The sequence below is a fragment of the Phacochoerus africanus genome, chromosome 8, assembly GCF_016906955.1.
Source record: "Phacochoerus africanus isolate WHEZ1 chromosome 8, ROS_Pafr_v1, whole genome shotgun sequence".
NCBI classification, from domain to species: domain Eukaryota; kingdom Metazoa; phylum Chordata; class Mammalia; order Artiodactyla; family Suidae; genus Phacochoerus; species Phacochoerus africanus.
Genome location: NC_062551.1, coordinates 141,464,277 through 141,492,196, shown reverse-complemented (window position 1 = coordinate 141,492,196; position 27,920 = coordinate 141,464,277). Strand labels below are relative to the sequence as shown.

General features: G+C 36.2%; 1 protein-coding gene across 2 annotated transcripts; it reads right to left on the bottom strand.

Moving 5' to 3' along the window:
- Window positions 1–5,642: 5,642 nt before the first annotated feature.
- Window positions 5,643–26,048, bottom strand: ZRANB2 (zinc finger RANBP2-type containing 2). Of its 2 annotated transcripts, XM_047788647.1 has the most exons (11): window positions 25,762–26,041; window positions 23,279–23,331; window positions 23,081–23,189; window positions 21,157–21,239; window positions 14,452–14,528; window positions 14,142–14,276; window positions 12,628–12,797; window positions 11,149–11,235; window positions 9,076–9,228; window positions 7,979–8,052; window positions 5,643–7,450 (listed from the first exon to the last, which is right to left on the bottom strand). In XM_047788647.1, exons 1-10 carry the CDS (start codon window positions 25,815–25,817, stop codon window positions 8,019–8,021), a joined length of 957 nt encoding a protein of 318 aa, XP_047644603.1. In that variant the 5' UTR covers window positions 25,818–26,041; the 3' UTR covers window positions 5,643–7,450; window positions 7,979–8,018. The 2 variants fall into 2 exon arrangements, with proteins under 2 accessions (XP_047644603.1, XP_047644602.1); XM_047788646.1 differs by lacking the exon at window positions 7,979–8,052 and having other exon boundaries at window positions 25,762–26,048.
- Window positions 26,049–27,920: the final 1,872 nt, after the last annotated feature.

The following is a 27,920-nucleotide window of genomic DNA, read 5'->3' as shown; positions in this document are numbered from 1 at the left end:
TAAAAACCTGATGCAGTGCCTCAAGTCACTGCAGAGGCATGGGTTTGAGCCCAGTTTGGCACAGCGGGTTACAGCATTTGGTGTTGCCACAGCTGTGGCTTGGATTCAATCCCTGGCCTGGGAACTTCCAAAAACATTTTAAAAGAAATGCTCAAAAGGCAAAATGATGGGACATGTCAAAGGGACACGGGAGCCAATCTGAAAGAGTTCCCAATGGCCAATTGAACAATGTGAGCAACAAAATATATGGTGTAATATTGAATAGAATCCAAATGTAAAATAAATATACGTCAAGTCCAGGCTGATATAAATGATTAATGGGAAAGAAGAGGCAAACCTTTATAATAAATGTAGATACTTCTCTCTCCAGGAAGTGAAGCACAGTCCCCCCTTTTCCTTGAGGATATGCTTGACTTCATGATATTCAGGCATTTATTACACTTGCTTTATTGAGCTTGGAGATATTGCTCCTTTAACAGAGTGACGGTTGGTGGCAATCCCACATTGTCAGAGAACGGTTAGTTTTTTTTTTTTTTTTTAAGCAAGTGTTTAAAAATTAAGGTACGTACATTGTCTTTTTAGACAATTACACACTTTAGCACACTACAGTATAATGTAAACGTGACTTTTATATGCGCTAACAAAATCACATGGCTCACTTTACTGTTAGTTGCTTTATTGTGGTGGTCTGAAACTGAACCTGCAGCATCTCTGAGGTATGCCTGTACTTACATAGTATGAAAGGAAAAAATAATAGTACCTTTACAATGGAGAAATCTGGCAATCATTAGCTTAATCAAGTGATGGTTAAACCTCACTAGTAATGTCATGTGGATATTATGCACCTCCTGATATAAGTGGTGAGGAAGCCGCTTCACTCTTTCCAAAGCCTCTAACTTCAGTCTAATCATAAAATATAGTAATAAACCCCAAATGTGGGTCATTCTACAGGATACTGGTCAGTGCTCCTTAAGAATGTTAATCATGAAAACAAGAATGAGAAAACTGTCACAAACCAGAGAGAATGGGGAGGGGGGAGGCATAACAATATGCAGTGTGGTACCCTCTACTGGATCCTGGAATCGAAAGAGGACATTAGTGAAAGAACTGACAGAATTCAAAGAAAATCTGGAGTTCAGTTAACAGCAATGTGTGAATATTGTTCTCTTGGTTTTTGCAAATTATTATGGTGATACAAAATAGTAACAACATAAGAAATATATAGGAACACTATTATTTTTATTTATTTTTTGCTTTTTAGGGCCCCTGCACCCACAGCATATAGTGATTCCCAGGCTAGGGGTTGAATCATAGCTATAGCCACCAGCCTACACCACAGCGATAGCAGGCAGCAATGCAGGATCCTAGTGGCGCCTGCGACCTACATCACAGCTCACGGCAACACCGGATCCTTAACCCACTGAGCAAGGCCAGGGGTCGAACCTGCACATGGATGCTAGTCAAATTCGTTTCTGCCGAGCCATGATGGGAACTCCTGAGATTTCCTATATATCTAGAATTATTCCCCAGTTTTCACTGTGGCTCAGTGGTAACGACCTTGACTAGTATCCCTAAGGATGCAGATTCAATCACTGGCCTCACTCAGTGGATTAAGGATCCAGTATTGCCCATGAGCTGTGATGTAGGTGGCAGATGCGGCTCAGAGCCCGTGTTGCTGTGGCATAGGCTGGCGGCTACAGCTCTAATTCGACCCCTAGCCTGGGAACTTCCATATGCTGCGGGTGTGACCCTAAAAAGACAAAAACTAAAATAAATAAAATTATTTCCCAAAGTTATTTACGATTCCTCTACAGGCATGTATTTTTTCCTGTACTTTCGTATTCTATTTCACTAGGTCATTTGCATTTCTAGGTGAGTACCATTTTGTTTTGAAGTATAATGTTCATACACGAAGTGCAAAAATCTTAAATGATTTTTTTTTTTTTGCTTTTTAGGGCTGCACCTGTGGTATATGCAAATTCCCAGGACAGAGGTCAAATTGGAGATACAGCTATCAGCCCACACCACAGCCACAGCTACTTGGGACCTGTAACCCCACTGAGCTAGGCCAGGAATTGAACCCGCGTCCTCATGAATACTAATCGGGTTTCTGCTGAGCCACAGTGGTTTTTTAAAACATAACACAGTTGTAACTGCCATCCTGATACACATACACACACACACATATATATATATCCCAACCCAATCAACCAGCAACATGTCCCATGAGGTAATCATAATAGCTAAACATCTGTTCTTAAACTTCATATAAATGGGATCATACAGGAGGTACTTGTTCATGCCCTGGATAGTACATCTCCATAAATGTTCCATATTTGAAAAGAATGCGTATTCTGGTATTAGGTACTATGTTCTACAAATATCAACTAGGTCAAATTGTGTTTTTTAAGTTTTCTATGCCCCATTTAAAAAAATTTATTTCTCTAATTGTGAATTTCCCTATTTCTGCCATGCAGGTCTATCAATTTTTGCTTCATTTATCTTGAAGACTAACACATGCATAAAGGTTTAAGACTGTTATGCTATGCTTTTGAGATTGACTTTATTATTAAAAAATGTTCTTTATCCCTATTCTTTGCTCTCAAATCTACTTTTCTGAAATTAACAGTCCACTTTTGATTAGGATTGTCTTTTTCCACTTTCACTTTTTAACCTATTTGCATCATGATGTTTACAGTGGGTTTCTTATAAGGACTTACAGGTCTTGCTTCATTTATCAAGTGTGATAATCACTACATATAATCACAATTATAATTAATTGGGGAGCATTTGATCACATATTTAATGCAATCATTGATGTGGTTGAGTTTAAACCTACACACCTTCCATTTCTAAACCTGTTAACTTGAGGTATCTCTGCTGTGTATTTTACTTATACATAAGTCTCACAATATATCTGCTTTCAACAATTACGTTTTAGAGACTTAGGTGGATATATTTCATTTTCTCTAATCATGGTCACTAGTATCACATTAAAATTCTTAATCTCTCATAGCCACATTTTTTTTTCAAATCATAAGAATACAAATGATTTTCCCTGCTCAGAATTCTGAAGTGATCATTGAAAAAGCAACATTTTCAGCAAGTTTGAATATCACAGAGGTAATGTCATTAAAGAGGATTAACAATCACTAGCAGTACTTGTTTCATTCAAAACACTTCCATTCTACATTTTTGATTTCTAGGTTTTCATTTCATTAATGAGGTTTCTTCTTTTTCTAAGGTTTCCTAGAACAGTATTTTTGATCCCCTAAAAACACAACCAAGCCTTGAGGCCCACAAATTAGCTTACCTTATTCATCAATAAACTTTCCCTTCAAGACTGCTCAAATCAATTCCTTAGTTTGCATTTTCATTCAGACAAGGCTGATTTTCCTCCCACCTTAGCAGAGATTTTATTTCTACCATCAAGAATTTTATAAGAGCATTTCCCCACCAGATTGAGATTATGGCAAAGGATTTGTCCATATATATATATATATATATATATATATATATATATATATATATATTTCAGCTTCAAGTCCAGGTCTTTTTATTCCCTTGAATAATGCTTTATTTTTAATGCATTCTTGCTCTTCTTAGGTATATTTTAATCATTCATTAAAGTATTTAAGAATTGTAAATATTTTTCTTATGCTAGTACCTTTTATTTTGCTAAAATCAGACATTTGTAAACTATTACTTATCACAAGTTCTTTCATCTGTCTATAGTGCTACCCTCTACCCTCCTTTAAGCATCCATAGGGCACAATGTGGCTGAGAGGAAAAAAAAAAAAAGGTTTATTGGTCATTCTCAGTGACTAAAGAAACTTGACTCTAATGCCACTTGGATTCATCCTTCCTGATACTATATTAATTGTCAAGGTTCCTATTTAAGTTTGGAACCTACCATCACCACCACTAAGGTCTAGATTCCATTCCCTCACCTACTTGATGACACGTCTTCCTTCCCTTTCTCCATCACCTACCTTCCATTCTACTGGAAAATGGAGGCATGACAAAGACACAGACAACCTGAAAGAACTTTCAAGGGCCAAAGCTGGAACAATATGAGCAATAAAACAGAGCATTTAACTACGACTTAAGGACAAATTAAATACGCACAAGTCCATACAGTTATAAACAACTAGGAGACAAATTTTTCTAACAAAGGAATTCCAAATATCAGTAGATAGCCTTCTCTAACAGAAGGTGGAATTTAATGCTTCCCAGAATGGAGTAAATTAGGCGGGGGGGGGAATTAACAATAGCGATTTCGGGCAATTCCTACCTTGATCAAGTGATGAAGGTTAACATCCCCAGTGATGTTATATGGGTATCATGTATCCCTGACATGATGTGATGAGAAGGGCACTCTACCTCTGCGGTATCTGCTCTAAAACTCACAACCCCAAACTAATCATAAGGAAAACCAAACAAACTCAGAATGAGGGACATTCTAAAGAATTCTTGGCCAGTACTCCTCAAAAGCAAGGAAAGGATGAAAAAAACTGTCAGGCCAGAGGAGATTGGAGAAACAGGACAAACAAATGTACTGCAGTACCTTGGATCAGACTAATGCAAAAAGGGTGAAATTCAAATAAAATCTGGACTGTAAGTAATATATGTCAATGTTGGTTTCTTAGGGTTTTTTCTTTTTTGTTTGTTTTTTTTAAGGGCCATACCTGTAGCATATGGAAGTTCTCAGGCCAGGGGTTGAATCAAAGCTGCAGCTGCCATCCTACGCCACAGGACACCAATGCCAGATCTGAGCCGTAGCTGAACTAGAGCCCACACAATGCCAAATCCTTAACCCACTGAGCCAGGGCCAGAGATCGAACTTGTACCTTTATGGATACTAGTCAGGTTCGTTACCACTGAGCCACAACAGAATTCCTGGTTTCTTAGTTTTGACAAAATTACATTGTAATAAGTTAACAACCATGGAAACTGGGTGGGAGTACATGGGAACTCTCCATACAACGTCTGCAATGTTTTGGAAATTTAAAATAGGTAGACTTATTACCTACCATAAATCACTATGATATACCTTAAGCTGTCTTTAAATTAAAACTATCCACTGTTTCCCACAAATAAAACAATTGCCAGATCAGGAAAGCTATAAGGATATTTCTATTAAAACAAAACATCTAGCAATCATGCGAAAAATAGTGGGCAGAAAGGAGAAATTCCCTATCTTTTCACCGCATCTGTAACACTGGCTGTGGATATCAAAAACCAAGAAGATTTGAGAAAGAAAACAGACTAGTACTAGTTTTACCTTAGTACTTGTGCCTACAGATGGTCTTATGCTTTAGAGCTTGCTCTGAACTTAAGACATTTGTTACCAGATATCATTCAATATTGTTCAGCTTTTTGGATTCCAAATAGAAATTTAAGAACACTTCGCAATTAAAAGGGACACTTGTTGAGTGCTATAAAGTGACAGTTAAGTCACAAAAAATAGTTGAGTAGGCAAAGTTACAGTGATCATGGCTTGGGAATGTTTTAAACAAAAAATTCATATATAAAACAAGGTGACATTACACAAAGTGTATATGTAGTGAATATAGGGAATTTAAGATGCACAATTAAAAGTAACAAACCAGATTATAAATAGCTTAAAAATGAACATTAAGTCAGAGCTTAAAAATTCTAATTTATTTCTACAAACACCACTTGATGCTTGACTTACAAGCTTTATTTACATTTGTCTACAGCATCATTTCCTTACGAAATGAACTAGTACAGTTTAAACCAAATAAAATCATAATCATTTGAATTGTCTGTAAACTACTATTAGCTAAATTTATAAACCTTGCATTTGCTTATTAGTACAGCCAAAGTTTTAAATACAGAAAGCACAAGAATAAACCAACAATAACATGTAGAATCTAGAAGATCATCTGGGCAATTTAGCAGGTGGACTTTCAAGAAGTCTGAGGCACAATTACAAGAGAGTAAAAGTTCTTGTGCAACCTACAGTAAATGTAGCAAAGAAAATTAAGACAAAAAAACAAGGGGAAGTTCATTGTAAAAATATTATCAAAATATTTCTACATAAGCTATTTTGCTTTTATCTTCAGATCAGCTGAAGAAAATCACTCATTTAAAAATAAAAAAACAAATATAATTTTGGTCTGTCTACTAAGTATCTTGAAACATTTTAATTTTCAGTTGCAGTAGACATTAATGTTAGGGAAAAACAAACAAAAAAAACAAGAAAAAGAGGGTAATAATCCCCATGACAAAAAATTCCCAAGCACAATTGTCGATTTTCCTTAATATACTTACCTTGCATTGTCACTGAAGATACTGTTAAGAGAAGTACTTAAAACCAGAAAGCAAAATAGAGCTCAAATGACCAGATTTTAATTTTAAGAAATAAAACAAACCCTAAAAGTATTTTAAGCCATAAGTAATTTCAAATGAATAGGAACAATTATTTCTGCTTATGTCATGAGGAAATAAGCATTCATTTGTTACTCAGAAGAAAATTTTACACAGTGTGTTTACAGTTAAACATCTCAAAGCAAATACACAATGTCTCTGTTTGCCTTTCACCCCAAAAGAAATATACTTCAAAAGCTTTCTTCCTCATTAATTATGATTTAACTCTGCCTACCCTATTCTGTGGTAATTGGATTTTTAAAGGCTATCACACAAAGGTTCTAAAAATATTAAACATTTTAAAATATGTTTTTCTCATCGACCATGTTAGTAGAGAAGAGATGAACCGTTAGGCATTCTTGCTCAAAATTATGTGTCATTAAGGAAGAAATAAGTTAACCTTTCTCCTCCACAATTCACAATTCTGCTTTATTCTTGGTGCGAAAAGTAAAAATGGGTAAGACACAATGATTCTAAGGCACCCTTAACATAGGGAATTTCAAAGTTGTTTCTACTTGACTATTTTACAACTAAACCTTTTTTGTTAACAACCACTTTGATATAGGTTAAACAGGCTGACTCCTTTTCCCAGATAAACAGATTGCTTTCAACTACTTTACCACAGTCTTGCCTCTATGCCCAAAGTTCAGACAGGCCTAGTTGTAATGCTCATACTTGCAGATGAGAAAAACAAGAGTTCAAATTAGAAAACAAAGTACTTTTGTTATAGCTGAAGTGGTTTTAAACGAAGCAAATGGTTGTAAATAATGAAATGATAAACAAAGCATCTATTTTGGTACATTATGGCTTAAAATACTATGTACTTTAAATTTCACAAATAAACACCGCTGTATTGTTCTGAAAAGCAATGAAAGCATGCACCTCTACTAGCAAATTTAGCACTTCTGACCAAGTAAGACACAAACTTCTTAAAAAATATGCTTCATGCATTGTACTGGACTTTTTTTTTTTTAGGATGTAAATTTCAATACATTATTTCTTTTTTGAACTTGAACGGGAACCAGAATGGGATGATCCAGAAGATGACCTGTGGTGCCTGTTAAGACATAATGGAAAAACAGGTAATCTGATAAGATGGAGCTAAATATCAGCATTCATTCATAAGACTTTGAGAATATAGAAAATTGAACCTCACTACACTGGCAAAAGGAGTAATTTAAATCTAAGTTATAAACTTATGCACATGAAGTTAACTAGTACTTAGGCCCTGGATATGAGCCTAGTAGTAGTGTAACTTAAAAACCTCTCTCAAGATATAGCCACCTCTCAATTATTTAAGTTAATGAAGGAAAGCCTTGCAAATCATATTAAGACTACAGATTAATATACAACAAGGGCATATAAACTTGGTAATGGCAGTGTGACTAAATCATTCTCTGTGATACACTGTCAATAGTGTGGTAAGTCTATTTGCAAAAACAGATACAGCAAGGCTTCTGACTGTGTATGGGAACATATATTCATAAATAATTATGTTTTGGAAATCTAAGTCACACAAGATGATTGTACAATTAGTTACAGGATTATATTCATGCAGCTAATATGAGTAAGTCAATATATCAACCTGGGTAAAGTAGTGGTGTTCCGAGGGGATGGCCCTGGGCTCAGGGTTGTTTAGTGTTTTCACCAATCACCTGGCTTATGGAATAGAGAACATGTTCATTAAGTTTAGATGACAACAAACTAGGGGGATTATATGTGGCTAAGGTAAAAATTTGCAGAATTGGTTAAAAAAAAAAAAAGGCAACAATGAGTAATTTTCTTTCAAAGGAACAAATGCACAGAAACAAGACTAGTTGTGTGTAACCTTAATATCTAAATTTCAAAATGAGAAGAAGCAAAACCAATCATTACATACAAGCAGAGGCAATCCTACCACTGAACCCAGCAAAAATCAACTTTACCTAATCCTTACTTTCACAAGCTGAAAGGATATAAAAAATTTGCAATGATTATTAAGGAAGCCATTAAAATGACTATAAGACATTGAGAACCAAGTGAAAGACAATAAAACTGAATAATTAGCCTGATGTAGAAAACGCTGACAGATGACACACTCTCCAAATTTTAAAAATGTCAACATAGATAAAGTAATCTTGTGAAGACCTTTCTCCATAAAAATTGGATTCAGACTGCAAGATGAAAAACGTATTAGCTACAAGAACAATTTCCTTAGAGATAAAGGGTGTGAGACAATAACTTGTTGTGGAAATGCATTTATACGTATTTAAATTAGGGCATATTCCAATGATCTATAATAATCTTCTATCAGATGCCCCAGAATTCTGCAGTTTCTAATATTTAATGTAAAACAAATAGCATAAATACTTATAAAAATCAACCTCTAAATTACGTCGACATAAAGCTTCTGAATTAAAATCTTAAGACAGAAATAACCGAGAGTTGGCTATAATAATTATATATGAAAATAAAAACTTAAACAATAAAATGATCAAATAGATGAGCGTGGTTTGATCTACCACTTTTCTAAACAACTTGATCAGAGCACAGAGTAATTAATCTGTTTTTTGAAGTTCAAAGTTGAAAAGAATGAAGTGGGAACAAAGGAGATAATGAAAAACTAATCCTTGACTAAGAAGTTTAGTTAACCTATTAAACACACTTAAGAACACCCATTCTTATTTCTACAGAAACCCAAACCTTTCAGGTGACCGTGATCTTGTTCGCCTTTTTTTGGGATCACCAGTTGAAGAAGATCTAGAACGACTTCTCTTTCTGTTCCTCTCGGGAGAAGATGATGAACTTGAATAAGATCTTTTTCGTGGGGAAGAAGAGCCCCTGTGGGACCTGGAGCTGGATGTTCATTGATTGAGAAACAAATCAAACATTTCATTAAAAGAAGAAATGAGGCAGATAGTTCAGTTAATAGCTCCAAAAATAAGCAAACAGAAGTTACATCTATAAAAATTTCGTAAGAAAGAATACTTACTGCTTACTCAATAGAAGACTTCTGGTTCAACCATGAAATCAATTCTATTCAAATAATTTACTTTAATCACTAAAATCCTAAGATAAGTGCTCATTACTTATAATTAAAAACCAGCATTAACACATTAGGGTAGAATCTTAAAAATTTTTTTTTTTTTTTTAAGTTTAAGGCTTTCATTTTAAAGTATACATAAATAGCAAAACCAATAGACAACAGCACATTTGCACTACTTTATGTCTAGCAAATACATTCTTCCACTTTGGGATAATAAAAAAACGTATCATACAATTTCCCAAGGAAAATAAGCACAACAATTCGTTGTAGAATTATGCAACTTATTAATCAAGTTGCTCTAGAAAAAGCAGGAATCAGGAGAAAAAAATGACAAAGACCAGTAGCTATTAAATTGCTAAATATTTAAAAATAAAAGGAATAACTTTGAAACTTGACTTATATTAACAATGTTTAGTTTTATGAAGGATTACTGTCCATGAAGTATGAAGTGTTGACATTCACATGTTTCAGGTAGAGGTAAATGTGCAAATGTTAAAATACATTTTTTTCCTTCATTTACATATTTTGTTTGAAGTAATTTAGCCCAAACTTCCCAAAAAATTCACCTTTGGGCTTAAAATAAAATCATAAAGCCCAAAAGGAGAATTCTTTGGAAAGTTAAAAGCAATGAAAAAAATGTTTGAAAAGAGTATGAAGGCTGGTCTGTAAACCTTAGTCAAAGTGCTTCCCAAAGGGAGGTAGGACATAAGGATCTTCACTTAAGAAGCACTCAGATAAAAGAACTAAAACATTGATAATACATAATAATAATCTCATTTGCTCTCTCTTTTGTATTGGCTTAATATGAAGTATCATTCTTTTCTCCTTAGTGTTGTTAAATTGCAGTTGCCCTCTAATGCCACAGATTTGGCTCTAATGAGCTATTTAAGCAATCATTTTTACCAAAATAGCTACCACTACACTTCAAGTATAGTTTCACACAAGTAGAATTTTAGTTGTTTTCTTATTCATGTCAGATACCTTTAAAGGCAGCATATTTTCACCGAGTTTAGAAAAACTTTAAGAGACTAAAAGCTTTCATTTGCTTCTTTACAAATTATTTTTTCCCTTGTAGGTCTAAATGGCAACCTGAGATTAAGAAGAATGCTTACTTTAAGACCACATCCTATCTAATCAACCAAACTTGATTTAGTTTGCAGAATTTAAGGAGTGTCTACACTTCTTACATACTATACATACTGTGTACAATATTATGTTAATATTATAGAGAAATGGAAACAAAACCTAGAAACCTGATCTGATGTAAATGTCAAAATTGTTTTTATAAATATTGAAACAACTGCCTTTCAAAACAAAATACGTTTTGAGGCAGGGTTGTATTTTTCCTTTAAAGTAGAGTAAAATTTTTTTTTTTTTTGCATATCTCTAAATTTAACAACTACTGCAAACATAACCTTATTTAATGAATAGACATTTGGTGGTAGGACTTGGCTCCATATTCCTACTCCATCATATTTTAGCACAAAAATAGCAAACCTTGTATAATGCAATAACCACCTTAATTCAATCATGGGAATGTCTTGGCACACTGCTGGCAATGGAAACGTCTCATGGTGAGAAAATTAAGCTGAGGCAAGTGCATTAGTTTTCTAATGCTAAAATAAAATTGACAAATAGAAGCAAAATAAGAGGGAAAAAAGCAGCAACGCCTCCTGCAGCCTTTAAATATTTTTTCTCTCTGCTTTACAGAGAGATGCTACCTCATTCACCTTGATTTCGACCCACGAGATCTCGAACGTTCTCTGGAACTGGAACGAGATCTTGACTGCGAACTGGAAGAACTTCTTGAACGGGACCTGGAACAACATGGAATGATTTTTTTTTCCAGGACCACTTAATTAAGCTTTGTGATATGAACACTGAAAGAAAGATATGCATTAGAATTTTCAAATAAAAAGGTAACTATTTGGAATGTACATTTCCAAAACACCAACATTTTAAGATAACTAAGTGTTTTACTGTGTTATTATTTATGCCAAGACTAAAGGTAACAGATCATTTTTGAAAATAATCAACTATTCTTTCTAAGTTTGACAAAATTACTCTAAAAATGATTTAAGATTGTACAAGTAAAAACACTTAGGACTATCACTTTATTTAACATTGAATACTTTATGTTCACAAATATTTAAAAGTAACGTGGAACTTACACATCCAACAATATTGAATGTTATAGTTTATATTTAACTTCTGTGAAATATCACTATCAATTTCCCTTACAAAAACCTATTTCCTTGGTCACTATAGAGTATGAAGCTTAAATGTTGACATGTGTATCTTTTTAACCCCTATGTTTTTCTGTCCACTCAAAGGTTAGAGAATTAAGGGGAAAATAAATTAACTATCCTGTTACTGTTTTAGATAATTATACTACTGAAGAATGACACAAAGGGAAATAAGGTTCATTTGAACTGCTGAAAGTCCACAAATAAAATAAGTATCATTTATTACTCTACTCTACATACTTGATTTGTCCCTGAAAACAGTAATCTGTATAAAAACATTAAATTTTCATCTTAAAATTGCTACCTCTATAATCACTCTTTTAAGCTTTTAGTCTTCACAATACTCAATTAACAACTATCTGTTACATGGTCAATTAGCTAATATTTTATTCCTAAATATAGTTAAAATTTATCGCTCATGGCTTCACCTAACTGAATAGTTCTTCAAGGGAACAGTGCTTATATAAGACACTGCTTTCTCTCACCCCAAGTTTCATTTTTATTGTTCACTATACAATCAGGGAATATTAAAATTTTACATTACTAACAAATTAATATTCCAGCACAACACAAATTAAAACATTTATTCCTGGACCACTCTATAGTCTGAGCATTAAAACAGAACTAACACAGGTGAATTTGCTCCTTTATTCAAAATACCTATACCAAAGTAATTATTAAAACACTGCGTAATAAGCAAGTGAATTTTAAAAGTCTATTTTAATAAAAGGCATGGTACTAAAATGGACTAGGAGGTTTCATATTAAAATTTTGCACTCCTGAAAATACTGGACAATAACTGCATGGTCCTAAAAAAATTATCTTTTAAAAGGTGACTTCAACGAAAACTCAACGAAAATTCTAGAAGGAAAGCTTATTTAGTCAAGAAAAACAAAATTTATAAATAAAGAAGTTAGATACTGACATTTTGACTGGTGTTACCCTTGACCTGTACCCGTTTACCTGGACCTAGACCTTGAACTGGAGGGGGAGGATGAGCGTGATGAAGATCGTGAATGTGAAGACCGAGACTTTGAGCGACTCCGTCTATTAGATTTCTTTTTATTACTATCTTCTTCTTCACTGGCATCAAGATTATATTTTGAGAGATCAGCATCATCTTCATCCTCATCCTAATAAAAACTCAGAGTTAAGACATCTCCATATGGATATATCACATCACTAACACCTCAGCAAATTCATTCTCAGTCCTGAAATTTGCCTACTACATTTCTCATCTCGGCTAAACATTTCAAAGAAGTAAATGCAAAAGTCATACTCATTTCCTCTTTCTTGTCACAATGTATTACCAAATGAGCTGTCAAGAATTTTCAGTTTGGAGTTCTTACTGTGGCTCAGCGGGAATGAGTCTAACTAGCATCCAGGAAGACGTAGGTTCCATCCCCGGCCTCACTCAGTGGGTTAAGGAGCCAGCGTTGCCATAAGTTGTGGTGTAGTAGCAGATGAGGCTCGGATCTGGCATTGCTGTGGCTGGCAGCTACAGCTTGATTCGATCCCCAGCCTGGGACTCTCCATATGCCGTGGGTGCGGCCCTAAAAAAACAAAGACAAATACACATAAAAAAGAATTGTTATTTTTTATTCCCTTAGAAGTTTCTGAATCCATGTTCCCTGGTCCTGGTTCAGAACTTCATCCTTCGCTCTAGTATATTACCATAACCTTTTAGGTAGCCTCTCTGAGAAGCCATTCTAACTCCCCAATATCTCATTACATTGATAGTCAACATTCTAAAACACAGATCAGATAAATATATTTTGCTTTTTAAAAACTTGTTCCCATTGATTTGTTTAGCTGCATTAAAAAGAGTGCCTCCTATGATCAGACCCCAAATATGCTTAATTTGAATCTATTCCCCCACAGGATTTTATATCAGGCCCTAGAGAACAAATATATGTCACCAGACCCAATGCGGCTGCTGTCTCCCTCATCACGTCCTCCCCTTTGCTCCAACCACACTAGCCTGTATATGATTTTTTTCAATGTTGCTGGCTTGTTTCCTGCTGGGGAACCTTTATTTGCTGTTCTCACTGCCTAAAAGTTCTCTGACTCTAGCTCTTAGAGCAGGCTCCTTCCTATTATTCTATCGTTCAAATCTCAACAGAAATTTCACTGCCTCAGAAATTCCCCATCCATTGAAAGAAAGCAAAGAATCTCCTTTAATGATGTGCTATCACATCATGTTGTCTTCATAACATTATTGTATCTAAATTATCTTGTGCATTTATGTCTTTCTCCCTATAGAATTCAAATTCCATTAAAAGAAGGGTGATTCAGTCATTATTGAATCTCCAGAGCCAGAATGGTGCTTGGTAGAGGAGAGGCTCAAAATCTTTGTGAAAACAAATAATTACACTGGAGAAAATATCTTCACCACAGGCCGAAGGTTGTCAGACATTCACACGTTAGGCGGCAGCTTGAATAAGACAAAGGGAAAATATGACAAGGAAATCATTTACCTCATCTAATTTATATTTAGAAAGATCTTCATCCTCATCCTCTTCTTCTCCCTCAGATTCTTTATCTTCAACTTCCTTTAAAATAGATGCAGGACCAACTGCCTTCCCTCTGTATTTTTTCTTTTTACGTCCAAACTAGAAAAAGTTTCATAATATATCTGTTAGCTGAAACCATTAAAATTAATACTTTTTTCGAAGAAATTACACCTATATATTTAGGCCAATATATATTTGTATGTTAATTAAGTTAATTTTTTTCTAACATGTTTCTCTAAGTGGCATTTAACCTGCACACTAATGAATAGCTTACCTCATCATATTCACCATCAGATTCTTCTCTTTCTATATATTCAACATTTTCTCTTTCATTAAAACCACCACCATATCCTAAAAAAGTGCAGACATAAACTGTTATCCTATGACAATTCATCAAAATAACAAAAACATATCAAAATCACCTACAAGCCATAGGAACAAAAAAGGAAAACCTTATCAACACTTGCCTATCCCTATAATATTACTGGTCTTAAAAAAACCACTACAGAGAACAATTCTCAAAGTTAGATACCATAGCTGGGAAAGTCCTGTGACTACACCTTTAGCCCTTCTCAATTTCAAAATATTGTGTATGAATTGAGTAATGAATTAGTGAAATATATGGGGTGGAAAACATCTCATTAAACCTCCGGCTATAACCAAGTTTTAAAAGGACTTTCCTCTGTAATTTATCATAATTCTTTTGGGAGCAGAGGGCTTGGTAAGAACCAAAAATCAAATTTTGCTGGGCTAAAGTGTATCTAAAGCTCAGAAAATTCTTATTATATAGGTATGTATGACACAACAAAGGACATCCAAATTGGTTTTAATGAATTCTTTTAAATATACAGTTAAAGGTCACTCAGGTTTCTTGAAGAAGCCAGTAAACTTTTCAACTGAAAATACTGTAGTAAAAAGCAGTAAGATCAGCAAACTATTATTGCTTGATGTCACAACGAACACCTACAATTTAGGCTGAAAAGTTTAACAGAGACTGAAATGAGAAAGTCAGTTTTAGAGAAAATGAGAAATTCTGAAAAAAATACTCATTGAGAAAAGTAATAGAGTCCTGTGGTCAAGAGTAAAACAATCTTGTATTTCAGAATAGTACCAGTACATAGAGTGATCCGCAGATTTAAGAATCTAATAAACTGCAAAATGTTAATTTATAAACAGAAAAGTATTTTTAAAAATTTATAGGATTTTTATGGAGTTCCTGCTGTGGCTCAGCAGAAAGGAATCTAAGTAACCATGAGGATGCAGGTTTGATCCCTGATCTCACTCAGTGAGTCAAGGATCCAGCAGTGCGTGAGCTGTGGTGTAGGTTGCAGTCATGGCTCGGATCTGGCATTGCTGTGGCTGTGGTGTAGGCTGGCAGCTGTAGCTCCGATTTGACCCCTAGCCTGGGACCCTCCATATGCTGAGGGCATGGCCCTAAAAAGACCAAAAAAAAAAAAAATTTTTTTTTATAGAATTTGTGACTTGAAATCTGTCAATCGTGGGCATTAAAAAACCCATCACCTGGGGTTCCCATCGTGGCTCAGCAGTTAACGAACCCGACTAGCATCCATGAGGACATTCGTTCGATTCCTGGTCTTGCTCAGTGGGTTAAGGATCCAGCATTGCTGTGAGCTGTGGCGTAAGTCATAGCCATGGCTCAGATCCCATGTTGCTGTGGCTCTGGTGTAGGTGGAGAACTATATAGCTCTGATTCGACCTCTAACCTCAGAACCTGCATGTGCCGCAGATGAGGCCCTAAAAAGACAAACAAAAACAAAAATAAAAACAAAAGAAAAAACAAACAAAAACCAGAGAAAATAAATCATTTACACTATTATCATTTCTTAGAAGAGCAACAAACAAATAGAAAGATTAAGTGTCCCAAGAAAAGAATGTAATAAAATTTACCCTCTTAAAAAAAAAAAAAAAATCAGAGTTCCCCTTGTGGCTCAGCAGAAATGAATCTGACTAACATCCACAAGGAGGCAGGTTCGATCCCTGGCCTCACTCAGTGGATTAAAAGACCCAACATTGTCGTGGGCTGTGGTGCAGGCCAGCAGCTATAGCCCCAATTCGAGCCCTAGCCTGGGAACCTCCACGTGCTGTGATTGTGGCCCTAAAAAGATGAAATAAAAAATAAATAAATAACATTAATACAATATCCTTTCTTTTTTTCCATTACACTCTGTACCAGTAAAAACCTGCAATACATCAGTGTTCATCATTGGAATATTTGACACCATCCTTTTTTCCCTCCTCCTATTTTGTTCCAGAGACAAAATAGACTGCAATTGTAATGTTCAAGAATTTATTTATGTTTCTGTGCACGTGATATAAAAGTGAAAGTGTCTTCAATACCAAAACGTTTCCTTGGTAAAATCTTGGCTCTAGTTTTTTCACAGTATCAAATATAAGAAAACAGGAACAAGTACAACTGAGGATATTTTTACCTCAAGAAAACAACTCACATCAATGTTAATTTTGTAATATACTGTAGAAAGTTAAAATTCGATAGTAGAGTTTCAAATCTCTCAATAACAATATTACATCAGTATACCCTGAGATTAAGGTATGAGTAAGTCTGATAAATAGCAAACAAGAAATTATTAGACATGACTAATGGTAAAGATCTGAACGTCATAATACTTAGATGGAAAATAATTCACATAAGAAAAAAAGTAAAAAGCAGGTGTTCCATGGTGGTTCAGTAGGTTAAGGATCTGCTAGTGTCACTGCTGTGGTACAGCTTTGATCCCTGGGCTGGTAACTTCTGCATGTTGTGGATGTGGCAAAAAGAAAAAAAAAAAAACAGGTACTACGGAATAGAATGATTGTTTTTAAGCCAGTAGTGCAGAAAAATGCCTGGTAAATTGGATTATTTATATGTAGAAATGCAAACATATTAAAATCAATATTAACTATTAATTGCAATAGTTGGGTTTTTAGAGGAGTTCTTTGTTCAGTTGGTAATCTGCAGCTAAAAAATGATATGGCAAATATGGAAAGCTAAAGAATCAATTACACCAAGACTAAAGATTAAGTGAACTGTAACCTCATATAGTTTTGCATAAGTAAAATTACTTTATTAAAGTGAATATGATAGAAAATACAAAGCTATTTCCATGTTCTTACATAGGCTATAGAAAAAGAACCTAAGTAATCTGCTAACAATAAAGAGATTATTAAATTATATTGTGCAAACCCATATAACAAATATACTTCATGAACTCTTTCCCTATATGTGGGAAATACATTAGCTCTATCACTAAAAAGAAAAAAAAAAACCAAAAAACCCCAAACTTCAGCATCATTGCTACTGAATATTAGGTAAGTTAGATGAATGACTGGCAAATTTATGGGTTTTCTTCATTCTGTCAATTTGAAGTTCTTCAGTTAATAGTGTAAAAATTGGTCTTCTTGCTTCTACTCTTGCCACTCCTACCCCTTAATTATTTTTCTATAAACCAGCAATGTTTAAAGAAAATTAGATGTGTCATTTCCTCATTAAAAACCCTTTGGGTATTTCCCACTACATTTAGAATACAATAAAATGCCTTACCCTGATTTATACGGCCTTTGACTACGTCTTTTTTCTTTTTTGGTCTTTTGTCTTTTTAGGGCCACACATATGGAGGTTCCCAGGCTAGGGGTCTAATTGGAGCTGTTGCTGCCTGTCTACGCCACAGATCTACGCAACACAAGTTCCGAGCCACCTCTGTGACCTACATTACAACTCATGCCAATGCCGGATCCTTAATCCACTGAGCCATGCCAGGGATTGAACCTGTAACCTCACGGTTCCTAGTCGGATTCGTTTATGCTGTGCCATGATGGGAACTCCAATGCCTTTGCCTCTCTCTCTTTCTGTCTGTCTCTCTCTCTCTGCTTTTTAGGGCTGCATCCACAGCATATACAAGTTCTCGAGCTAGGGGCTGAACTAGAGGTGTAGTCGCTGGCCTAGGCCAGGGCCAAAGCAACTTGGGATCTGAGCTGCTTCTGCGACCTATACCACAGTTCACGGTAATGCCAGATCCTTAACCCACCGGGCAAAGCCAGGGATTTAACCTGCACCTTCATGGATCCTAGTCGGGTTCATTAACCACTGAGCCATGAAGGGAACTCCAACCTTTGCCTACTTCTGAAGTGTTCTCTGGAGCTGCTAGGAGTTCATCAAGCATGCTAAACTCTTAAACGTCTCAGGGCCTGATTCACACAAGCTATGTGCCCTTACTTGAAATGATTTCTCAACTATTACTTTCACTTCTATTAACTTTTACTTCTTAGCTTAAACTTTCTTAAAGAAGACTTCATTAATTTTTGCCTTTACATGTTGGTTTTGCTCACCCAAGTATCCCCAGCACCTTGCCCAAAGGCTGATAATTAGTTCTTTAATACATGAGTATAGTAATCACAATTCTGGCACCATTTAAAGAATTTTTTTCTTTTAAAAAAGCCCTCGGATTTCCCGTCACAGCTCAGTAGTTAATGAATCCAACTAGGATCCATGAGGTTTCGGGTTCAATCCCCGGCCTGACTCAGTGGGTTAAGGATCCGGTGTTGCTGTGAGCTGTGGTGTAGGTTGCAGATGCAGCTCGGATCCTGCGTTTTTGTGGCTCTGATGCAGGCCAGAGGCTACAGCTCCTAGCCTGGAAACCTCCATATGCCACGGGTGCGGCCCTAGAAAAGACAAAAAAAGACGAAAAAGACAAAAAGGCTCTCCAGTACAATTTAGATGAAACAAGCAACCTAGAACCTCTGGACGTTTTTAGCAAGTGTTACAATAAAAATAGTATCTTCAGGAGTTCCTGTTGTGGCTCAGTGGGTTAAGAACCTTACAAAGTGTCTGTGAGGATGCAAGTTAAATCCCTGGACTCACTCAGTAGGTTAAGGATCTGGCACTGCTGCAAGCTATGGCATAGGTTGCAGATGTGGCTTGGATCTGCTGTTGCTGTGGTGTAGGACTGCAGCTGCAGTTCGATTCAACCCCCAGACCAAGAACTTCCATATACTGCAGGTGCGGCTGTGAAAAGAAAAAAAAAAAAAATCTTCAAATCTTTCTCATAGTAAAATGTAAAAAAGTGAGCAAGGAATAGTAAAGGATCAAACGCATATTTAAAATAGGCCTGAACCAGCCTGAGACAACAAAAATGGAGAGGAAAGGAGATGAATATAAGATGTACTTCAAAGGAAGAACTAAGGCATTAATTTGAAAATTGTTAGATTCTACATTTTGATTACTTAATAGAGAATAAATAGTAAAGAGAAACCAAAGAGCAGCAATGTATTAGTTCATATCTTCAGCAGCGACCAGCAAAGACAACTACTTATATGCAGGAAAATGGTAAAGGGTCAACGCACTAGAATGCTAGAAAAAAGATAATGAGTAAAGTGAGAAAGTATTAAACTCTGACAACTTCAGATGTTAGACTATAGCTCTTGCATTAGTGCATCCTTTAAAGGAGTCACAAAATGGGTCAGAGAGAGAATAAATAAAAGGCTTTGAGGATTACATTTTTTAAAACTTAAAAAATTCTGGACTTTATTCTAAAAGCAATCCAAATGGTTTTAAACAATTGCAAGTTTTTGTTTTGGAACAAAAACCTCTGGCTGCAACTGAGCAGGAGGGCAGTGTGTACAGATACCAACAAGTTGGATATTTTTCCAAGAAACAAGATTAAGTGGTATCTCTGCCTAGAGTAGTGATGGAAAAGACTTTTGGAGATAGAGGAGCAATGAAAGAGTCATTAAGAAAGACATCTAAATTTCTGGCTTATGTAACAAGCAAGTATATGGTGAGTGGTGCTAATCACGAGAAAGAGATCACTAGAAGAGGGCCAGGTCCCAGGGGAAAATCATGAATTCAGTTTGGATATGAGTTTGACATTTATATGGTTATGTTGCTGAATATACAGGTCAAAGAAGTCTGAGCTAAAGACATAAATTTGGTTATCACGGTGTGCCAATGGTTATTTAATTTTAGGGCTTAAAAGAAAATGCCTAGAAAATACTGGACCTTGAACTCCAATATTTTGTGGCTAGATAGAAAATAAAACAAAAAAGGAGACAGAATAAGCAACCTGAGGAGTGGGGGTGGAGGAAGGCTAGAAAGAAAAAAAAAAAAAGGAAAAAAATGTAAACCTTCAAGAAGTGAGGGAAGAAAAAAAAGGAGAACCTTATTAAGGAAGACCTTCATCTACACAGTGCAGACAGTTTAAAGTGAGGAAAAGAAAACAAGGAAGTCATTCACTAGGTCTAGTTTTGACAAAGCGATTATACATATAGAAGGAAGTCTTTGACTATATGAGTTGTTCAATGATAAAATCATATTTGAAGTTTACTGATTATGTGGTTCGACTAACTGACAATAATGGGAAAAGCATATTCTATTAGGTAAGTATTTTCATTTCACCATTGACAACACACAGCACCAATAACAGCTTATTACTTAGGCAAATGGCTACCAAACATCATCTGAATCACCTGCAAATTTTTGGGACCCACTTTCAAAGAGCTCTGATAGCTGTTTTGGAACTTAGATTTTTAGTTTTTGTAAATGATTCTAATGGTAGCCAAGCTTGGGAATTACTGCCTAAGCTTTAGATAAATATTTAAAAGGTGCCCCATGCTTCTTCTTTGTCACACTAAGAGATCAAATGAATGAAAAAATGGTATCACCCTTCCATTACTAATAACAAACATTTAACATAGTGGAGCAAAGGGAGAGGAATAAAGCATTTCTAGAAGTATCCCAATGTCATTAATTGTTAGGATAGGGCTTCACGATGCTGTACTTTGTAAAGTGTAAAATTATGAAATAAAAGGATGATTTTTGTAGGTAAGGTAAAAAAAAATTAAGGTAAGAAAATAAGGGCAGAATTAGGAGACTTCTTATTTACTGTTCTCTTATGTGGTGATATAATTATCAGTTCAATTTTCAGTTCTTTTAAAATCACTTAGTTGGAATATGTTTGAATCTTACCTGTTCTTTCTTCCAGCTTAGCATACTTTGGAGTATTACACATGTTACACTCTGATCTTCTGGCCCAATTCACATTACTACAACTTTAAAGGTGAAAATGTCAAATTAGTAGACTATAACAGCAAATTTTAAACATTCTAGAATTTTAAAATAAAAATTAGAGTGAAAACAGTCATAAAGAAATGCTTACTAGGGATACTAAAAATAAAACACACCAATGTACATTTTCTGTAGAGAGAATATGCATTCCAATACATTGAACTATTTAAGGAGAGAAGTGAAAAGCTATACAGTATGAAGAGTGCCTTTGTCATTTTATGAGACATGAGAAATCTCAGAGATTCTGCTGCTTCAGGAGGAAAAAATACCTTTTTATTTAGTTTTCTTTTTAGGACCACACCTGTGGCATATGGAAGTTCCCAGGCTAAGGGCTGATGCCTTTTGCCACAGCCATAGCAATGCTGGATTGGAGACGTGTCTGTGACTTACACCACAGCATGCAGTAATGCCAGATCCTTAACCCACTGAGCAAGGCGAGGGATCAAACTCGCATCCTCATTAATACCAGTCAGGTTCTTAACCCGCTGGGCCACAATGGGAACTCCAAAAAATATCATTTTAAATGAAAGGTTCTACTAATCTCCCAGTCTCTGAATTCACATCAAGATTAACGTTATACCCTTCAAGGAATGTTAAATTTTTTTTTTTTTGAGGAATCGGTTCAAGTGCTGAATTCTATTAGATAGCAAATTTAATGACTTAATCTATTGCTAGAAAATTATCCAATACTAAATTTAATATCTTTAAGATCAGAAATTTGTGTGAGAACCTCTTCTGATTCAGTCCTCTTTCATATTTTTTGATTCATTGGTTTAACAGAAAAGATGGATATTGAAAAAACCAGTATAGCACTCAAAAATCAAAAATATTAAGAAATCTGGAGTTCCCATTGTGGCACAGTGGTTAACGGGAATCCGACTAGGAACCATGAGGTTGCGGTTTCAGTCCCTGGCCTTGCTCAGAGGGTTAAGGATCCAGCGTTGCCATGAGCTGTGGTGTAGGTTGCAGATGCAGCTTGGATCCCACGTTGCTGTGGCTCTGGCATAGGCCGATGGCTACAGCTCCGATTAGACCCCTAGCCTGGAAAACTCCATATGCCGCGGGAGCGGCCCAAGAAATGGCAAAAGGACCAAAAAAAAAAAAAAATTAAGAAATCTACCAATATGGAATGATTACGTATGGCATGCAACTTATGATTCTAAAATTACTATGTAAACAGGCAAAATAAACTTCGTGGCATATTTCACTTTGATACAAGGTTAAAAGTTTTTTTTGTTTTTTGGTTTTTTTTTGTCTTTTGTCCTTTTTAGGGCCACACCTGAGGCATATGGAGGTTCCCAGGCTAGAGGTCTAATCGAAGCTACAGCTGCTGGCCTATGCCAGAGCCATAGCAACACCAGATCTGAGCTGCGTCTGCGACCTACACCACAGCTCACAGCAACGCTGGATCCTTAACCCACTGAGCAAGGCCAGGGATCGAACCTGCAACCTCATGGTTCCTAGTTGGATTCATTTCCACTATGCCAAGGTGGGAACTCCCCAGGTTAAAGTTTTTGATCTTTTTCAATAATAGAAAGAAATAGGTTTTAGTGCTTTTGAATACCTCCCCCCCACCTTTTTTGTTAGCTCACCTTAAACATTTGTTTACTGGTAAAGATAGTTCATCTTACTAACAACTAATATTACCATTAAAAATAGAATCTATAAGTTCTTTATACTAATATCAGATACAGACTGAATAACAATCAACAGATCTTTGATTTAAAGGTTATTTTGGCTAGTCAATGTGCCTAGTAAGAATAGGTAAGATTAATATGTAGGGCTATATCATTATGGAAAAAAGCGAGGATGATTTGAAACATACGTTTTACACTGCCAGTCATTAGCACTAAACAAGCCTCGGCTCTTTTCTGCGAGTGTCTTTCCTATTTCAGTCCCCCCAGCTTTCATCATCTTAGCCTCAGTTGTTTTCTCTGAAAATAGAAAAATGTAGTATGAATCTGGGGAAATAAAGAAATGTTCTGTTTATACAATCTTAATAGAAGCTTCCTTAAATGCTTACCTCGACCACATCTATTACAGCTAGTTCTTCTAGCAAAGTTTACATTTCCACATCTGAAAATAAAAAATATTTAGAGACATCTATTAAACTTACATAATCTAAAATTCTAAGGTCAAAATCTTTAAATAGGTGCTCCCTATATACCTGAGTCCAAAATGTCTACCACCATCTCTTGTCATGTTAATGTCAGTGTTAACTACCCACCCCCAAGTCCTCACAATATAGGTGGAAAAAATATAAGATTTGAAGTTACAAGTTGAGGATAAGAAACTCCAATCTTTCACTTCTTAATTATGTGATCCTGCTATGTCACTTAGGATCTGTGTGTCTCAGGTCCTCATATTAGCACATTATCATTAATTATAATGAAATCCCTTTACAAAGCCTAAGTGAGATATAAGTCCACTTGAACAATTACTGATGAGGCACGAGGGAGTTCAAAAAAACTTTAAAGAAACTTGTAACTCTCAGAATAGAAAACAAGATTATACAAAACTTGGTTAAGAATTTAAAAAAATACAAAATCATAAGGGTCGACCAAGGGGGGGGAGATAGGTAAGCCAGAGATGGCTTCATGGATCTTAATAAAACACTCTCCTGTTAGAAGTAGTAAGTGGAATGGTAAGAATCAAAGGAAGATAGGCTGAATGACTAAAAATAAATAGGTTCAATAATCAAAAGTAAAGTGAGTCTGGGTGTATTTATCAAACCTCTGAAACCTAGTGAAAAACTACAACTGATAATCTCAACACAAATGGAGTAACACAATATCACTTTATGCTAATATTCAACGATTAAAAACAAAAAAATTTATTGCGTTCACTAATATGGCGTTCATAGTGCATCCACATATGGGTAATAGCATGCTAAATGCTTTGAATAACATGTAAAGCTTACATTTTAAAGAACTAATTACTTTTTTTTAGATGTTACATTGGAATGAAACAAAGTGAGATAAACAAGGGAATGAACACTAAACCGAAGCACTCCAATTAATTTTTAAATTGTTTTTCCCTTTAGAGAATATCCTTTATGACTCCAATAAGCATTGAAAATATTCTGACCTTTTTTTTCTGGATTTATACATGTTGAAAGAATTACTCTTTTATATGTATGTAACTGAATTGAAATGCACTCTCCTAGAAAAACCTACTTCAAATATTTGAGTATAATGTTATTAACGACACTGTCAAAAGCACATTTCTACAAGTGACCAACAAGTCAGCTTTTGTTTGTTCTATCTGAATCTGTTATAGACTTGAGACCCTGCAAGTCATCCTAATTTTTATGCAATTGAGAACTATCAGTTTATCATGTACAAAAACATGTATTTTAACTATTTAAAATGTCAATAGAAAACAAATGCTGGGTAAATATGGACTTTTTCTCCTCTGACATTTGAGTCTAAAACTACTATCTGTAACTATTGATTAATCAGTATTTGATACATTTCATCGATCTCCACACACAATCTAGGCTGTATCATGTATTCTTTGTAAGGGAGCTATTCCACACTAGATTTTAAATTTAACCTACTTAGCGTTACATGGTCTATAAGTAATAGGACTAGAATTAAACCCAGGTTTATGTACTTCAAAGTTTTTACTCTTTACTACCATGAACTCCATATGCTATCCGTGGCTAGTTTAGGGACAAGAAGTCAAAGGTTTTTATTGGAACATGAGTTGTGGATTCAATTTTTTGGACAATTACCTTCCACAATAATTTCCATAAATCTCTAATAGGTATATACCTATTTCAGCACCCGTCAATAAAATCTAACAGCAGCATAATAGCGCACACTGGCTTCAGGAGAGCCACGAAAAACACGTGTTTCTCCGAAGCAGGCATTCTCCCGGACTGAGCAGGCAAAAAACAGAGGCCTCAGGTGTTTCGGTTCTAACTAGTCGAAAGGTTCTTCTTGTGGGGAAATTAAAGGTCAACAAAGAAAAAATTGGAATTTCCCCCAACCAAAGGAGGACAGTGTTGGGCAGAGAAAGGAGAATATAAACAGTACAGAGACAAAGTTTTGCTAAAGAAACAAAACAAACAACAACAAAATGAGTTCAAGGAAAAAGGAAACAACGCTTTCTGCGATCTAGAGTCAAGTTCTGCAGGGAAAAGTCACGTGAGCGAGATATGACACCGAGGTGGCCACAATCGGGGAGATTTCCTTATTGCTGAAACCTGGCCGGAGGCGGGGGTGGGGTGCGGGGCAAAGGGAGGGTTGTCTCGCCCTCCAAAACGAAGGGCTGTCTTGGAGAGATATACTCGAGGAAACGCTGGAGACAGTCAAAACAAAGGCTCCCGAAAGACCTCATCGTGAGGAGACTAAGATCCTCCTTCCCGCCCGGGAGTCGGCAGTTCGCCACCTCCACCCGGCTTGAGGCACCAGAGATCGTAGATACGTAAAATGCCCAAACGACCTGAGAAAGCCTCCATCTATCAACCCCACTCCAATTCGGGACCCTTCATGAACTCACTTTTTGTCAGGGCAAATCCAGTCACCGTCACTGACTCGGAAATTCTTGGTCGACATCTTGAACGCCGCCACCACAGCCACCCGCAGCTACGTCTTCACTGGAGGAAGGGGCCGGGGACTTTTGGCACTCCGGGGCTGTCTCCGCGCCGCCGGACTCCGGCCCACCACTGCGACAGGGTTTGATAGTGAGATCACTCAGCCAGAATTGAGTTTGAACGTTATTGTCCAGATAAGGATGCCTGTGCGAGTTTTTCCTGGCCGAAAGAGTTGCAATACAACTGTATTCTCTAGAGCTAAACTAACAGGCGCCACGGGGACAGCCCAGGCGGGAGGGCTTCGTGGCACTACAGGCCTCGGAGAGCCCCCTACAGGCTGGAGGACCCAAAAGGAAAGTACTTCCGCTCAGACGGGCGGGGGAGCTAGGGGGCGGGGCGGAAGTGACGGTGAGCCTTTTGAAGCTCGAAAAGGCGGGTATCTCCGTTCACGCTAAGTTTGTGAAGTGTAGTGGGCCCTTCAAGTTTTGGGAGAAGTTTTAATAAAGGCCTGAGGGCGCTGTGCTTTCACTGTGCACGTGGAATGTCGTTTAGACACCTACTGTTTTGGAGTAAGTAAGTAGGTGTAACAAAACCAGTATTATGGAACCGACCAGTGATTTTACAACTAGGTTAATTGACAGTGTTGTTAAAATTACCTGTGGCTTTTTCCAATCTAGCCGCTGGCTTTCCTCCAGAGGTAACACTTTCCTGTATTTGGAATTTATTCCTTTGCTTTTTAAAAGTTTAGTATAAGTATGTGTTTAATTTGATAAACTATTGAGCTTTACAAGGATAGTTTATTGTTTATGTAATCATCTGCAACTTTTTTTCGCTCAACAATAGGCATTTAAATCATCCCAAATTGTTGCATATATTTGTTTGTAGCTCTCGTAACTTAATTTTACTGTTATGTACTGGGGATGTTAACTGTGTTTGACAGTTTATCCTTTGTATTTCCCAGCTTTTGTCATTAATTCGGCTACAAAAATGCAAGTTTTTTTTTTTTTTTTAAGAGTATACCATATATCTAGAAAGAATGATTTCAACCACTTTCTAATTATAATTGCTTTAAAGTTTTAGCGATTGTAATTCTTGGTTATCTAGGAGTTTGAAGTTGTTGATTTTTTTCCTTGAGAACTGGTCATATCTTTCCAGTTCTTTGTATACTGAGTAATTGTGATTTTTATCCAAGACGATTTGAATACTATGTTGCATAGACTCTGGAGAATGTAGATTTTTTTGTTTTGTTTTGTTTTAGGAGGTCATCAATCCAATTTGGTTCACATCTCAAGTTGAGTCTCACCTGAGGGTGCTGGTTCCCTATCAGTTCAGTTTTCAAAGGCTTTACTGTGCTGCATTGAGTCTTTTATATACACACAACACTCAGGATTTATTTTGGAAGTGGGTAATAATTTAAATTGTAGTTCAGTTCCATATCTCTTGCTACACAGCTTTTTGTCTAGCCTGCAGATGCTCAGTTCAGGTGTGAGCACAGAACTTATGCGGATTCATATGTAAAATTAGGGAGATCCCTTCCCCAGCTCTCCTCTTTTTGATATTCCTCTTGTACACTCTGTTTTGCAGGGTGTCCTTTTCCTAGTAGAAATATGCGACTTGGAGTTTTAGCTTTGTGCCATAGCTACAGCAGCTGACCATGACCCACACTGGAACAAAGAGGTAGGAAAAAAGAGGAAAAAACCAAACAGAAGTCTTCCTCCAAACTTTTCAGACCATAGAGGCTCCCTTTCCCAGTTTCCCTGCCTGGAAAGACAGGGATTCTCTTGGTGGTGTAGCTATCCAAACCTGGGCCCTGACTGTCAGGTTAAAGCCTGGAGGGCAAAAAGGAGAAGAAAAGCAAGATACTACCCACAGACTTTAGTTCACAGAAGCTCCTTTTCTCCCTTCATCTGGCTAGAAATAGGGGGTTTTCATTTTTGCTCTCTGTTCTGCCACCACATTTTCATTAGGTGCCAGGCCTTGGGTCAAAAACACACAGGGCATTTTGCTTAGTTTTTATTCTCTTCCCTGTCTTCCTGTTTTTGTTTACTTTTTGGTCCTCAGGCCTTTGCTTTTTGTATTTTATCCTGACCTTTTATTTGTGATTAGTGGGAAAGATAGGCAGAAG